The sequence below is a fragment of the Cetorhinus maximus genome, chromosome 13 (genome assembly GCF_964194155.1).
Source record: "Cetorhinus maximus chromosome 13, sCetMax3.hap1.1, whole genome shotgun sequence".
Lineage (NCBI taxonomy): Eukaryota > Metazoa > Chordata > Chondrichthyes > Lamniformes > Cetorhinidae > Cetorhinus > Cetorhinus maximus.
Genome location: NC_135891.1, coordinates 11,355,470 through 11,369,809, shown reverse-complemented (window position 1 = coordinate 11,369,809; position 14,340 = coordinate 11,355,470). Strand labels below are relative to the sequence as shown.

Here is a 14,340-nt window from a genome sequence, read left to right as displayed (position 1 = left end):
GTTCTCTAGATTGATTCCAGAGATGCAAGGCATGTCTTATGAGGAGAGATTGAGCAGTTTAGGCCTATAATCGCTAGAGTTTAGAAGGATGAGAGGAGATCTAATTGAGGTATATAAGATGCTAAAGGGTATAGACAAAGTAGACGTGGAGTGGATGTTTCCCTTTATGAGGCATCCTAGAACGAGAGGCCATAGTTTTAGGCTAAGGGGTGGTAGATTTAAATCAGAGATGAGGAGGAATTACTTTTCTCAAAGGGTCATGAATCTGTGGAATTCACTACCTCACAGTGCAGTGGATGGCAGGACGCTGAATAAATTTAAGGAGGGGATAGACAAATTTTTAATTAGTGATGGGTTGAAAGGTTATGGGGAGAGGGTGGGAAATTGGAGTTGAGGCCGAAATGAGATCAGCCATGATCATATTGAATAGCGGGGCAGGCTCGAGGGGCTGAATTACCTACTCCTGATTCTAGTTCTTATGTTCTCCCCAAAGCCTGTCCACCATCTACAAGGCATAAGTCAGGAGCATGATGGAATAATCTCCCCTTGCCTGGATGAGTGCAGCTCCAACATTCAAGAAGTTTGACACCATCCAGGTCAAAGCAGCCCGCTTGATTGGCACCCCATCCACAAACATTCACTCCCTCCACCACTGACACATAGTGGCAGCAGTGTGTAACATCTACAAAATGCACTGCAGCAACTTACCAACTTACCTTCTTAGGCAGCATCATCCAAACCCAGGGCCACTGCCATCCTGAAGGACAAGGGCAGCAGACACATGGGAACACCACCACCTGCAAGTTTCCCTCCAATCCACTCACCACCCTGACTTGGAAATATATCGCTGCTCCTTCACGGTCGCTGGGTCAAAATCCTGGCACTCTCTCCCTAACAGCACTGTGAGTGTACCTGCACCACATAGACTGCAGCGGTACAAAACAGCAGCTCACCACCGCCTTCTCAAGAGCAATTAGGGATGGGCAATAAATGCTGACCTAGCCAGCAAAGCCCACATCCCTTGAATGAATAAATGGAAGGACATTTTGGAGTGGTCAGGCAGATTAACAGCATTAGTGTATGCTTTGTACAAAGATAATTAATGCATGACTCAGACAGGGCTACTTTGTGCGACTGTTAATCATATTTAAATCTTTAAATGCATTTATTCCAAAGACCAATAATGACAAGTTGCATTTATATAGCATCTTTAACATGGTAAAACAAAAAACAGCTGCATTCTGCACTGTACTCCCCCAACTGCCAGCTCATATTCCATCAGCTACTGTGTGCTATGGGTTTCTCCCAATGGGGTTTCACTGTTCCAGCCTAAAACTAAAATCAAATACCAAACATTTTCCATTACATAACATGGAGCAGAACTGAAACTTACCAAAACTTGTAATAAAGATGAAGCCGTTCAAATTTCATTGAAACCACAGTGACCAAAATCAAATAAATTTCTCCACAAAAAGTTACAATCTCTTAACTAGCTAAATATCCCGTCTCAACTGTATCCATTTCCTCTGCAAACTAGGGCTTTCCAGCATATTAAATGCTTTCATGTCTTGGTGTGTCTGAGGGCAAAGCGCACGCACTCACAAAGCACTTCTCTCAAGAGCTCTGCATTTAAAGGGTGGTGTTATTTTTTGTGATCCACCCATTCCGGCCCCTTTTCTGCGAGATTAGGATTAACCATGGCAGCACTGCTCGAGTTAAATAATTATGGCGGACAAACATGTTGCGTTGGAACCACAAAACCAAAGCCAGGATAAAGAGGGAACAGTACTTAGGAGTTTTGCACCTTCACTCTTTCACCGATAGCTGTGAAACCGAAATGGTAAATATGCAAACTGCGACGATACAGACTAAGAAAATTTAATGGCAATTTACTTAACTGAATTGCCATCTAATCCTAATTGTAAAGGAATGTTTCTGTACCCTTAACCATGTTGAATGACTTAAATATTTTCTTTATTCTTTCATGGAATGTGGGAGTCACTGACAAGGCCAGCATCTGTTGCCCATCCCTAATTCCCCTTGAACTGAATGGTTTGCTAGGCCATTTCAGAGGGCAATTAGGAGTCAGCAACATTGCTAAGAGTCTAGAGTCACATATAGGCCAGGCAAGGGCAGATTCCCTTCCCTAAAGGACAATAGTGAACCAGATGGATTTTTACGACAATCGATGACAGTTGCCATGGTCACCACTACTGATACTAGCTTTCAATTCCAGATTTTATTAATTGAATTTAAATTTCACCAGCTGCCGTGATGGGATTTGAACCTGTGTCTTCAGGGCATTAGCCTGGGCCTCTGGATTAGTAATCCAGTGACATTACCACGATGTCACCATCTCCCCCTAATCTGCTGCTCAGATGCAGGCTGCGAGCAGATGTTTTGTGCCTCATCTCCTCCAGCTGAGACTGAGAGCACGAAAGTGTTGATTGGTGTAAACTCCAGGACACCAGTGATCTGGGTGAATGTCGAGAAGAGGAGAAAGAGAAGACAGGGGGATAGAAAAGCACAGTGAAAGAGAGGTTCAAAAAAAATAACATTTTAAACTATATGATCAGAGGATGTCTTTGACCAACTGTTTTGAAGCATGAAAGAAAAACAGCTGAGGAATGAAGAACTAATTATCACTGTTCTTAAATTACAGAGAGCCTTCAAAAAATACTAGAATAATTTTAATTCCTGGTGCTATAAAACTAGCCCCCATTTATGCAGTGAGCCAAGCAACTGTGAAGGAAGAGGCTCTTCATTTCACCAGTTCATGCTGGAATATGGTCCCAAGGGCTTACTTGCACTTGACCCAAGTGATCATTGTTACTATGTCAGTCTAGACAGCAACTGTTGGCAGAACGAGGAGAACACCATAGTGCAGTTTAATTCTGACGTCTTTGAACAAACAAACTGGAACACTTTCCAGCCAGGGTCAATTGATAAAGGTTTCACCCCCACCTCACCCGAAAGGCCATGGGTGGAGGCGGGGGGTAGGAGGAAATACACACATCATCTAGTATCCAAAACCACCAGTGCAGCCCAGGCTAACTCAGCAAACAAGCCTGGTGATGGTACATTATCACAAGTGAATTTAGCTACAGAACCACCGCAGAAACTGTTCCCATTTGCATCAAGATCAAGAACCAGATGACACAGATTTAAGGTGATGCGCAAAAGAAACAATGATGACATGAGGAAAAGCGTCTTTATGCAACAAATGGTTAGGATCTGGAATGCGCTGCATGAGTGTGTGGTGGAGGCAGATTCAATCGTGGGTTTCAAGAACAAATTGGACAATTATCTGAAGAGAAAATGATTTGCAGGGCTACGGAGAAAAGATGGAGGAATGGAACTAGGTGGGTGGCTCTTGCAAAGAGCCAGCATGGACACGGTGGGCCGAATGGCCTCCTTCAGTGCTGTAACCATTCTATAATTCTACGAATTAAAGCGACACCCATTCTCTTCCACAAGGCTCACAAGAATACAAGGGTCTTTCCTCAGAAACACTATTTGAAAGACATGCAATGCTATGAGACTGGAACGCTGCCTGGGCGGGGTGAAAATGTACAGCTTTGGGAGGGCAGGGGAGGATGGGATTCTGTGCAGGAACAGGATTACCTACCAGTCTAACAGGATAGCTAATCAAGTCTGAAATGAACTGCACCTTCAGTAATTGTCTGGAAAATGAATCATTTGTTATTTAGCATTAAACCAAAAACCATCGTTGGCGTGTAACCTCATCCTCACTAACTACCCGGATACCAGACCAATCCCATTATACAGACACATAAAAAGCGAGCGCGGAGTGACAGTATTCTCTAATTAGAGACTGAGTCAAGTTACGAACCTATTCGACATCTGAAGGGAGAAAAAAAATGATCCAGCAGATTCTTATCGTGAACTGATGAAACTGGTGACTATCTCCTTAAATGGTTGGTCGCAGTGAAAAAAAAACTTCCGCCCTCTCCATGAATTCTGAAAAGCTTCAATGGATCAAAGCAGCTCTCAATTCCACTTCAAAAATAAAATTGCTGTAGCAGGCTGCAGCGAGGCTCGGGGCGGACCTGTGCCCACACGTTGAGTGTCTGCTGCCTGCCTCCTGGAGTTTACTCTTTCCCTCAAGCAATTGCTCACTATGTGCTTCTTTACTTTTCCTAAGCAAGGGTTAAATTCCTTTTGATTAAATTAAATGGATTTGAAGCTGCGATAAAGGATAAACTACGTGATTCTGCCTGTGAACTTTCACTATTTAGCCCTCTCCCAGCAAAACGTGGGGTGGGGGGGGTCAGGCGGTGGGGGAATGGATGTTCTGATTGCTCAAAGGGAAACAATTCAAACTCCAAACAACTTTTGAAGTTAGATTCCAATGAAAAATATATTTATTTTGCCTTTCAATGGCTTCATTCCTTAATTTAAAATAAAATGCTGCAGTTCCATCCCAAGGGATGATGCAAAATGCAAATTCCCGCTTCTTAAGAATCATTTCCTTAATTAGTTCGAGAATCATCCTGCAGAATGAAAAACACCCAGTCTGAGAGAGAAGTCCATAATCCAAACATTCAACCCAGTGCCTTTCTTTGCACTAGTCGGTCTCATCTTAAGTTATTTTGCTTTGTGACAAACCTGGTCTCATGCATCCTGACTTTAATCACTCCACCATTCGCTGTTTTTCAGCTGCTTTGACTTGAGGCTCTGGAATTCTCTCAAACCTCCCCAACACCTAACTCCCCATACTCCTTCAAGATGCTCCCTTAAAACCTTCTTATTGGCCAAACTTTTGGTCACCTGCTCCAATATCTCCTAATGTGGCTTTGTATGATATTTTGTTTGATCATGCTGCTGTAAAGCACTTTGAGATGTTTGTTAAAGGTGCTATATAAACGCAAGTTGTTGTTGTGCTGCGCCCGAAGGCAGCCCCAAGTTGGGCCACAGAATAAAGATAATGAGGTGGCACCTGTGCATCTTAAGGCTCCAAACCAACAAAACTAGTGGTTTCTGATGACGCCTTCCAGAGGCAGCAACGCCACCCAAGGCATTATAACAAATGCCAGCAGTAATCGAAGCAGCCATGTTTTCTGGCTGCCAGTAGGTTAGGAGTTCATTGGCCATAAATAGCAGACCCTTGATGCCCGAGGCAGCATCACGGAAGTGTTGTTTTGGGCAGAAAAATAAATGTCCATCTAACAGTAACAAATCTGCTGTTGATTCTGGAAAACCAGTTGTACAGCTTCATGCTCTTTCCTTGCCAACTTTCCTCCATCCTCAGGGCACCAAACCCTTAGTTCCAAAGCTTGTCCATCAGCACTTCATCCCAATGGCTATCATTGAGGGGTTGGCCTGGACAGTCAGCACGATGAGTCTACTTAGTTGCACTTGAGGCAATCCTGTCCCAAGAAGGCATCAACGCTTTCAGAAGAAACCCTACATAGCGATGGGCAATAAATTTTCCTCTAGGGGTCTCAACCTGACTGTTGTACCTTTACCACTGCTGGGATCAGGAATCGAATCTGGGGATCTCCACTTCAAAAATATACAATCATATTATAAGAGGTTGCAAATTTGGTCAGTGTAATCAGCACTGCATCCACCAACTTAAACATTCACTCCACCAGCACACAGTGGCAGTAGCGTGTACCATCTACAAGATGCAACTCAGCAACTTGCCAAGCCTCCTTCAACAGCACCTTCAAAACCTGCGACCTCTACCAGCTGGAAGGACAAAGGCAGCCGATGCATGGGAACATCACCACTACAAGTTCCCTTCCAAGCCACTCACCATCCTAACTTAGAAATATATTGCCATTCCTCCACTGTCGCTGGGTCAAATTCCTGGAAATCCCTCCATAACTGCACTGTAGATGTACCTAACCAGATGAACTGCAGCTGTTCAAGGCGGTAGCTCGTCCCCACCTTCTCAAGGGCAATTAGGGAAGGGCAATAAATGCTGGCCTTGCCAGTGACAGTTTGGGGCAGAATTACAGTGAGCATTACTCTAATTCCAAGCCATGCTATAATTGACCTGGGGGCATTCAGTGAAAATACTGGTTAAAAGAGAGGAAAAAAAGTGCTGTGTCTATTCCTTAGCACTGACATTGTACATCAATAAAATTCACACCCCTCCTTCCCGCACGCACTCCGAAAAATACAACTCATTCTACAGCTATTATGTCGCATTATAAAATAAAAACACACACAAAATTGGGCTTTTAAAATTCGTGAACATTATTGCTTCATCCCAGACAGGCATTCCTTCTTCCTTGTACTTCACCTCCTTCCTAACTATTGCGTCACACCAGCTGAAAGGCTTCACATCAACTCACCTGGGCCAATGAGGAAAGAAATTGTTGTAAAATTCAGTTGACATTTGCAAATTTGAGTCTTGAGATTTCCCTGCAAACAGCCCTAAAAGACGCAATCTGTAATATGCATCAAAATTCCTTTTTTTTTAATATTGTCCAAGGTGAAGCCTCTATTCAGCTCTCTCCACAAAGCTTAGCAAATTGTACAGCAGCGATGTAACACAACTGTGAGTCAGTCACTCGAATCCACTCTTTGAGGGCAGGTTTTAACTAAAGAGATGAGGACAAAAGAGAAGCAAGTCCGCATACAAAGAAACAAACTCCCATAATGTGAGCACAAGCAGATAGGCCTGTCAAAATTAGATGTGTGCTTGCCGTTCCCTCCCTCGCAGTTTCCACCCACGCTCCAAGGACACAGCGCTCAGTTTAATGCAAGGCTGTGGATGGATGGGCTACTTTGGGCCCAGTTTATTGCTGCGCAGAGCAAGAATACAGCACACAGGCAACTGGAAACTGTTAGAAAATAGAAAATGTTTCGCTTTCTATTCCCCCCTCATGCTAGAAATTAATCTCTCCCAACAGCAAACACAGAATTGATTTGTTACAGAGCTGAAGGATTAGCAGGACTGGTGAGCTGACAAGTGTGCTGTCTCTGCAACTACTGTTCATTTTGCTGATCGCTTTCCTTACACTTTTCACTTCCCCCCTCAAAAAAAAGCTGACAGGAACAAAATATTTTCCTTTGAAATTATGCACCCTGGTAATTTCAGCTTCAGACACAGGACATTTCTTTGATTTCTATGTCTTCAATTCCAATTCATTTTTGTTACTTCACAAATACAGGCAAACAAGCTTCACCACACATCCACTGAAGTCCTAACATTTGCTTTGCAAAAATTAAGAGTCATAGAGGTCTACAGCACAGAAAAAGGCCCTTCAGCCCATCAATTCTACACTGGTCAAACAAGTACCTAACTATTCTAATCCCATTTTCCAGCACTAGGCCCATAGCCTTGTATGCCATTACAAGTGACATCCAAATACTTCTTAAATGTTATGAGGGTTTCTGCCTCTATCACCCTTTCAGGCACTGAGTTCCAGATTCCCACCACCCTCTGGGTGAAAAAATTCTTCCCCACATCCCCTCTAAACCTCCTGCCCCTTACCTTAAATCTATGCCACCTGGTTATTGATCCCTCCACCAAGGGGAAAAGTTCCTTCCTATCTACCCTATCTATGCCCCTCAATTTTATACACCTCAATCATTTCCCCCTCAATCTCCTCTGCTCCAGGGAAAATAACCCCAGTCTATCCAATCTCTCCTCATAACCAAAACTCTCCAGCCCAGGCAACATCCTGGTAAATCTCCTCTGCACTCTCTCTAGTGCAATCACATCCTTCCTATAATGCAGATTCCAGAACTGCATGCAATACGCTAGCTGTGGCCTAACCAGCGTTTCATACAGTTCCAGCATAACCTCCTTGCTCTTATATTCTATGCCTCGGCTCATAAAGGCAAGTATCCCATATGCCTTCTTAATCACCTTATCTACCTGTCCCGCTACCTTAAGGGACTGGTGGATATGCACACCAAGGTCCTTCTGATCTCAGGTACTTCCCAGGGTCCTACCATTCATCGTGCATTTCCGTGCCTTGTTTGTCCTGCCCAAGTGCATCACCTCACACTTATCCGGATTAAATTCCATTTGCCACTGATCAGCCCATCTGACCGAATATATTCTCCTGTAATCTAAGGCTATCCTCCTCACTGTTTATCACCCCACCAATTTTCGTGTCATCTGCAAACTTACTGATCAACCCTCCTACATTCAAGTCTAAATTGTTTATATATACCACAAACAGCAAGGGACCCAACACCGATTCCTGTGGAACCCCACTGGACACAGGCACCCAGTCACAAAAACACCCCTCGACCATCACCCTGTGCTTCCTGCCACTCAGCCAATTCTGGATCCAATTTGCCAAATTGCCTTGGATCCCATGGTCTCTTACCTTCGTTATCAGTCTCCCATGCAGGACCTTATCAAAAGGCTTGCTGAAGTCCAAGTAGACTACGTCAAATACATTGCCATCATCTACACACCTGGTCACCTCTTCAAAAAATTCAATCAAATTGGTCAGACATGACATCCCCTTAACAAAACCATGCTGACTGTCCTTGATTAATCCCTGCCTTTCCAAGTGTACATTAATTCTGTCCCTCAGAATTGTTTTTAATAGTTTCCCCACCACTGAGGTTAGACTGACTGACCTGTTGTCCCCTGGTTTATCCCTTCATCCCTTCTTGAATAACGGTACCACATTGGCTGTCCTCCAGACCTCTGGCACCTCGCCTGTGGCCAGAGAGGTATTGAAAATTATTGTCAGCACCCCTACTATCTCCTCCCTTGCCTCACTCAACAACCTGGGATACATTCCATCCAGGCCTGGAGATTTATCTACTTTTAAGCTTGCCAGACCACTTCAAACCTCCTCCCTTTCTATGCTAATTTATTTAATTATATCACAGTCCTTCTGCCTGATTTCCATACCCACATCGTCCCTCACACTTGTGAACACTGACACAAAGTATTCATTTAGAACCCTACCTATGTCTTCCGGCTCCACACACAAATTACCACTATGGTCCTTAATGGGACCTACTCTTTCCCTAGTTATCCTCTTACTCTTAATGTACTTGTAAAATAACTTTGGATTTTCCTTTATTTTACCTGCCAATGATTCTTCCTGTCCCCTTTTTGCTCTCCTAATTTCCTTCTTAAGTTCCCCCCTACACATTCTATACTCCTCCAGGGCTTCTGCTGTTTTGAGCCCTCGGTATCTGCCATAAGCCTCCCTTTTTCTCTTTATCCAATCCTCTATATCCCTCGACATCCAGGGTTCCCTGGATTTGTTGGTTCCACCCTTTGTCTTTACTGGAATATGTTGGCCCTGTACTCTCCCTATTTCCTTCTTGAATGAGTCCCACTGCCCTGACGCAGATTTACCTAAAAGTAGCCGCTCCCAGTCCATTCTGGCTAAATCATATCTGATCTTATTAAAATCGGCCTTCCCCCAATTTAGAACTCCGCTTTCTGGCCTATCCTTATCCTTTTCCATAACAACCTTGAATTTAACTGAGTTATGATCACTATTTGTAAAATGCTCCGCCACTGATACCTCTACCACTTGCCCGGCTTCATTCCCTAAAATTAAGTCCAGGGCTTGCCCCCTCTTTTGTAGGGCCTTCTACGTACTGGCTTAAAAAGCTCTCCTGGATGCATTTTAAGAATTCCGCTCCCGCTAAACCGATCACACTATGATTAAACCAGTTAATGTTGGGGAAGTTGAAATCCCCCACTATTACTACCCTATTATTTTTACACTTCCCTGAAATTTGTCTGCTCTTCTATTTCTCTCTGACTGTTTGGGGGCCTACAGTACACTCCCAGCAATGTGATTACTCCTTTTTTTGTTTTTCAGTTCTACCCATATGGCTTCATTTGAGGAGCCTTCTAAGGTGCCATCCCTCCTTACTGCTGTAATTGATTCCTTGATCAATATTGCGATACCACTTCTGATGAAGGGTCATATGGACTCGAAACATCAACTATATCCCTCTCTGCAGATGCTGTCAGAACTGCTGAGTTTTTCCAGGCATTTTTGTTTTTGTTGCGATACCCCTTCCTCTTTTACCTCCTTCCTTGTTTCGCCTGAAGACCCTGCATCCTGGAATATTAAGCTGCCAATCCTGCCCCTCTCTCAACCATGTGTGTGTGACAACAATGACATCATACTTCCATTGTGCCCTCAACTCATCTGCCTTATTCATCAGGCTCCTTGCATTGAAATAAATACCATCCAACCTTGCCAGCCTCCCTTGTGCCTTAACTGGCCTATAATTTCTATGCCTCCCAGACTCACTTGCCCTCTCTCCTAATTTTGGCTGTGCATCTCCCCCTGCTGAACCTCCTCTCAGGATCCCATCTCCCTGCCAAGTTAGTTAAACCCTCCCCACCAGCACTAGCAAACCTCCCCGCAAGGATGCTGGTCCCATTCTGGTTCAGGTGCAATCCATCCACCTTGTACATATCCCACCGCCCCCAGAAACAGTCCCAATGTCCCAGAAATCTAAAGCCCTCCTTCCTGCATCCTCTCTCCAGCCACACATTCATCTGGACTAACCTCCTATTTCTATACTCACTAGCGCATGGCACCAGAAGTAATCCAGAGATTACAACCTTTGAGGTTCTGTTTTTTAATTTGCTTCCAAGCTCCCTAAATTCTGCTTGCAGGACCTCATCCCTTTTTCCACCTATGTTGTTGGTACCAATATGTACCACGATTTCTGTCTGTTTGCCCTCCCCTTTTAGGATGCCCCGCAGCTGCTCTGTGACATCCTTGACCCTGGCACCAGGGAGGCAACATTCCATCCTGGAGACACGTCAACGGCCGCAGAAATGCCTGTCTGTTCTCCTTACTATCAAGTCTCCTACCAATATTGCTCTTCCCCTCTTTTTCCTCCCCTCCTGTGCAGCTGAGCCACTCACAGTGCCACGAGTGTGGCTGCACTCCCCAGAGGAACTGCCACTCTCACTGTTTTCCAACACAGAAAAATGGTTCTCGAGCAAGATGCTCCCTGGGGATTTCCTGACTACCTGCCTGACACCTTTCTTCTGAATGATGGTCACCCATTCCCTCTCTGTCTGCACCTCCGTAAGCTGTGCGGTGACCACGTCTAAAAATGTACTATCCACGAAACTCTCAGCCTCGCAGATGCATCTCAGTGCCTCCAGCTGCCGCTCAAGCTCCGAAACTCGGAGCTCAAGTAGCTGCAACTGGTGGCACTTCCTGCACACGTGGTCAGTCAGAGCGCAAGGAATATCTAGGACTTCCCACATGTTGCAGGCGATACATAACATGGGACTGAGCTGCCCTGCCATGCCTCTAGTTGAAAAAAGACCCTTACTTTAAATTAAATACATTAAAAAAAAGTTAAATTATTTATGTACTTTAAATAAAAACTGGAACCTTTACCTTTCCTTAGCTTAGTCTATTTTAAACTGGAGAAAAAATTATATGCAGCCTTTCTGTCATCAGATCAGATCACGTTACTTGGCACTGCTGACCAGGAAAGAATTGAATTGAGACTCTATCAAATAAAACTAAAACACAAAAGAAATAACTAGCATTTATGCCGCACCTTCCATGAATTCAGGATGTTCCAGAGTGCTTTACGGCCAATTAAATGCTTTTGAAATTGAGGAAACGCAGCAGCCAATTTGTACACAGCAAGCTCCCACAAACACCAATGTGATAAACGGTCAGATTGTTGGTTGGTTATGGGATAAATACCGGCCAGGGAGAACTCCCCTGCTCTTCTTCGAAATAATACTATGGCAGTTTTTAGATCCACCTGACAGGGAAGTCTGGGCCTTGGTTTAGCGTCTCTTCTAAAAGATGATACACCAGATCCAGCACCACTTGTGCATTTTCGGCATCTATTACAGATTTGAAGGGGTTTTTTTTTGCTGTATATTGGAGATTTCTAAAGTAAAGGTCACCGGTAAACGGGCATTACAGGGCTTCTCACAATGGGGCTACAATTAACTGTGGTCAATTTTCAAATTGCTGATCTTTATGGATCTTTTCCCTCCCTAAAATTAGATTTGGTTAATTTGAAAAGATCACTACAGAGCACTTAATCTCAAGATTGATGGTTTGTTTTTGCATTCGCTCCCACTATGATTCTTCTCACTAAAAGTTTTAGCTGCTCCCAGTCCCCCCCAATGTCTCAAATTTCAAATTCTTATCCTCGTGGCCTTCCCCTTCCTATTTCTGTGATCTCCTCCAGCCCTACAACCCAACTCCTGAATGTGCCCCGTACCTCATCACTGGCAGCTGTCCCTTCAGCCATCCATGTGCCAAATTCTGGAATTCCCTCTCTCAACCCCTGGCTCCATCTAAAGTCCACAAGCATTTGGTCATCCTTCCTGACATTTTTGATTTGCTCCCAATATTTGTCCGATTGCAGCTCTGATGTACCTTGTAGTATTTTTTCTCTATGATAAATATGTTATTTAAATTAAAATTGTTATTGCTAACAGGTCTGTATTACTCTACTTAAAAGCATGTGAATCAGTTCATTTTCTTAATTTTAAGATTTGTTTGTCCTGAGGTGAGAAATCCATTCTTTTTCTCCCTGGACCACATACCATCTGCTAGACCTGGTTCCTGGGCCAGCAATGTTGCTGTTGAGTGTCAGTGGAAATAAAATTGGAACATACACAATGGTGGCCCCATCCTTGTCTCCCCTCTGGTGTGGGGGGGGGGGGGGGGTTTGCACCCATCTTGAGGTGCTGAGTTTGGCCTTTGTGAACCCCTGATCACAGCAGCTTGACAGATTGGCAACTCAGAAGTACGGAGGAAATTTAAAATTGTCTTTAATGGACAAGAAAGCAGAGCCTAATGTTATTACTGTGTGTGGATTCTTAAATCCTAAGACGATTAAATAAAGGGGAGAAATCCTGAGGGTGTTATTACAAAACTTACTCCAATGAGCACACAATCCAGGTTGTCACTCCCAATGTAATACTGAGGGAGAACTGTGCTGTTGAAGATGCTGTCTTTTGGCTAAGATGCTAAATTGATGCTCCGCCAACCCTCTTTTGTGGACGTTAATGAAGGAAATTTTGAAAAGGAGGGAAATTTTCCCTTATGTTCTGATCGATATTTATCCCTAAACCAACATCACTAAAACAGATTATCTGGTCACTGACTCACTGCTGATTAAGGGGCTTTGCTGTGCAGGTTTTTACATTACAACAGTAACTACGCTTTCAAAAAGTACCTCATTGGCTGTAATGCACTCAGGATGTCCTGAGGTCTTGAAAGGAGCTATATAAATGCAAGTTCCTTCTTTCAACATTATTAACATTTTAATTTAAAGGAAAAGGTTGGAACTTTTGTGCAATACAGTTTGTTTTAAATACAGTTTAGTTTGAAATGCTCTTCTCTAAATTGAAAGTCGTGAGAGCAGTAGAGTATGACTGGCAGATATTGGAGCCCAATCATTGACAGCAGTAGGAAATGGATGTGAGGATTTACTGAGTGCAGCAGAGAAGGAATTGGCATTATCTATGTTGACCATCAAAGCCTAGGGGTTCAACAATTGTGTAATATCTATTGAGTGCAATGATTAATTCAGCTCCTCCCACAACTTGATCCCTGAAGCCTGCTCTTTTGATAGTTTATGGAAATACTGAGTGCTGATGACACTAACAGAGCATTTTTATTGTTTAAGGAGAATGCATGGAACTAGGAGCTCTCCAGACACTTTTATCTTAATAAATCAGATCTCGTACAGCGATGCTCTGAAAACATTTATATGCCTCTGTACCATCCTCCTTCCATTTATATGCTCATTGTCCTAACTCTGGCTTCTTTGTAAAGTATGGACGGGCAGGTCTAGAATGATTCAGTGACAAGCTGAGCCAGTTTTTGTGTTTGCGCTATTAAATCATAACAGTATTTTATGTGACGACCAAGATCACAGATGAATCGAACGCACTTCGTGCATTCTGTGGCAGACAATAGAGATGCTTGATTTGATGGCAGATTGCGAGGCCAATGAACATTCATGCAAGGTGGAAGTAGCTTTTGTGGCGAGTAACGGAAGTTGCATCTGTTGATTGGGATGGCAGGTAGTACTTGTGATATTGCTCTTTGTTCCCCCATTCTTCCTTCCTCTACATAGGATTAGAGGATATAGGGCACAGAAACAGGCCATTCAGCCCAACTAGACCATTTATGGTCCACAAGTCTCCTCCCATCTTTCCTCATCCAAATCTACCACTGTAACCATCTATTCCCTTCCTCATATAGTTGTCCAATTTCTTGTTAAATGCATCTGTACTATTCACTTCAATCACACCCGTTGGTAGTGAGTTCCACATTCTTACCACTCTTTGGGTGAAGAAGTTTCTTCTGAATTCTCTATTGGATTTCTTGGTGACAATCTTATATTGGTGACCTC

The 14,340-nt window shown here is 43.6% G+C and overlaps 1 protein-coding gene across 2 annotated transcripts in view; it reads right to left on the bottom strand.

Annotated features, from left to right (window-relative positions):
* Positions 1-14,340, bottom strand: part of LOC144688419 (rho GTPase-activating protein 39-like) — a 551,921-nt gene that overhangs the window by 30,209 nt on the left and 507,372 nt on the right. The window contains exon 1 of one of the 2 annotated variants that reach the window (XM_078554926.1): positions 6,327-6,448. The exons of the other annotated variant lie outside the window; for it this stretch is intronic. Within the exon in view, the coding sequence (XP_078411052.1) occupies positions 6,327-6,370 (44 nt within the window). The 5' untranslated portion in view covers positions 6,371-6,448. Of the gene's footprint in view, positions 1-6,326; positions 6,449-14,340 lie in introns of those variants that run through there. 2 annotated transcript variants of the gene reach the window in all.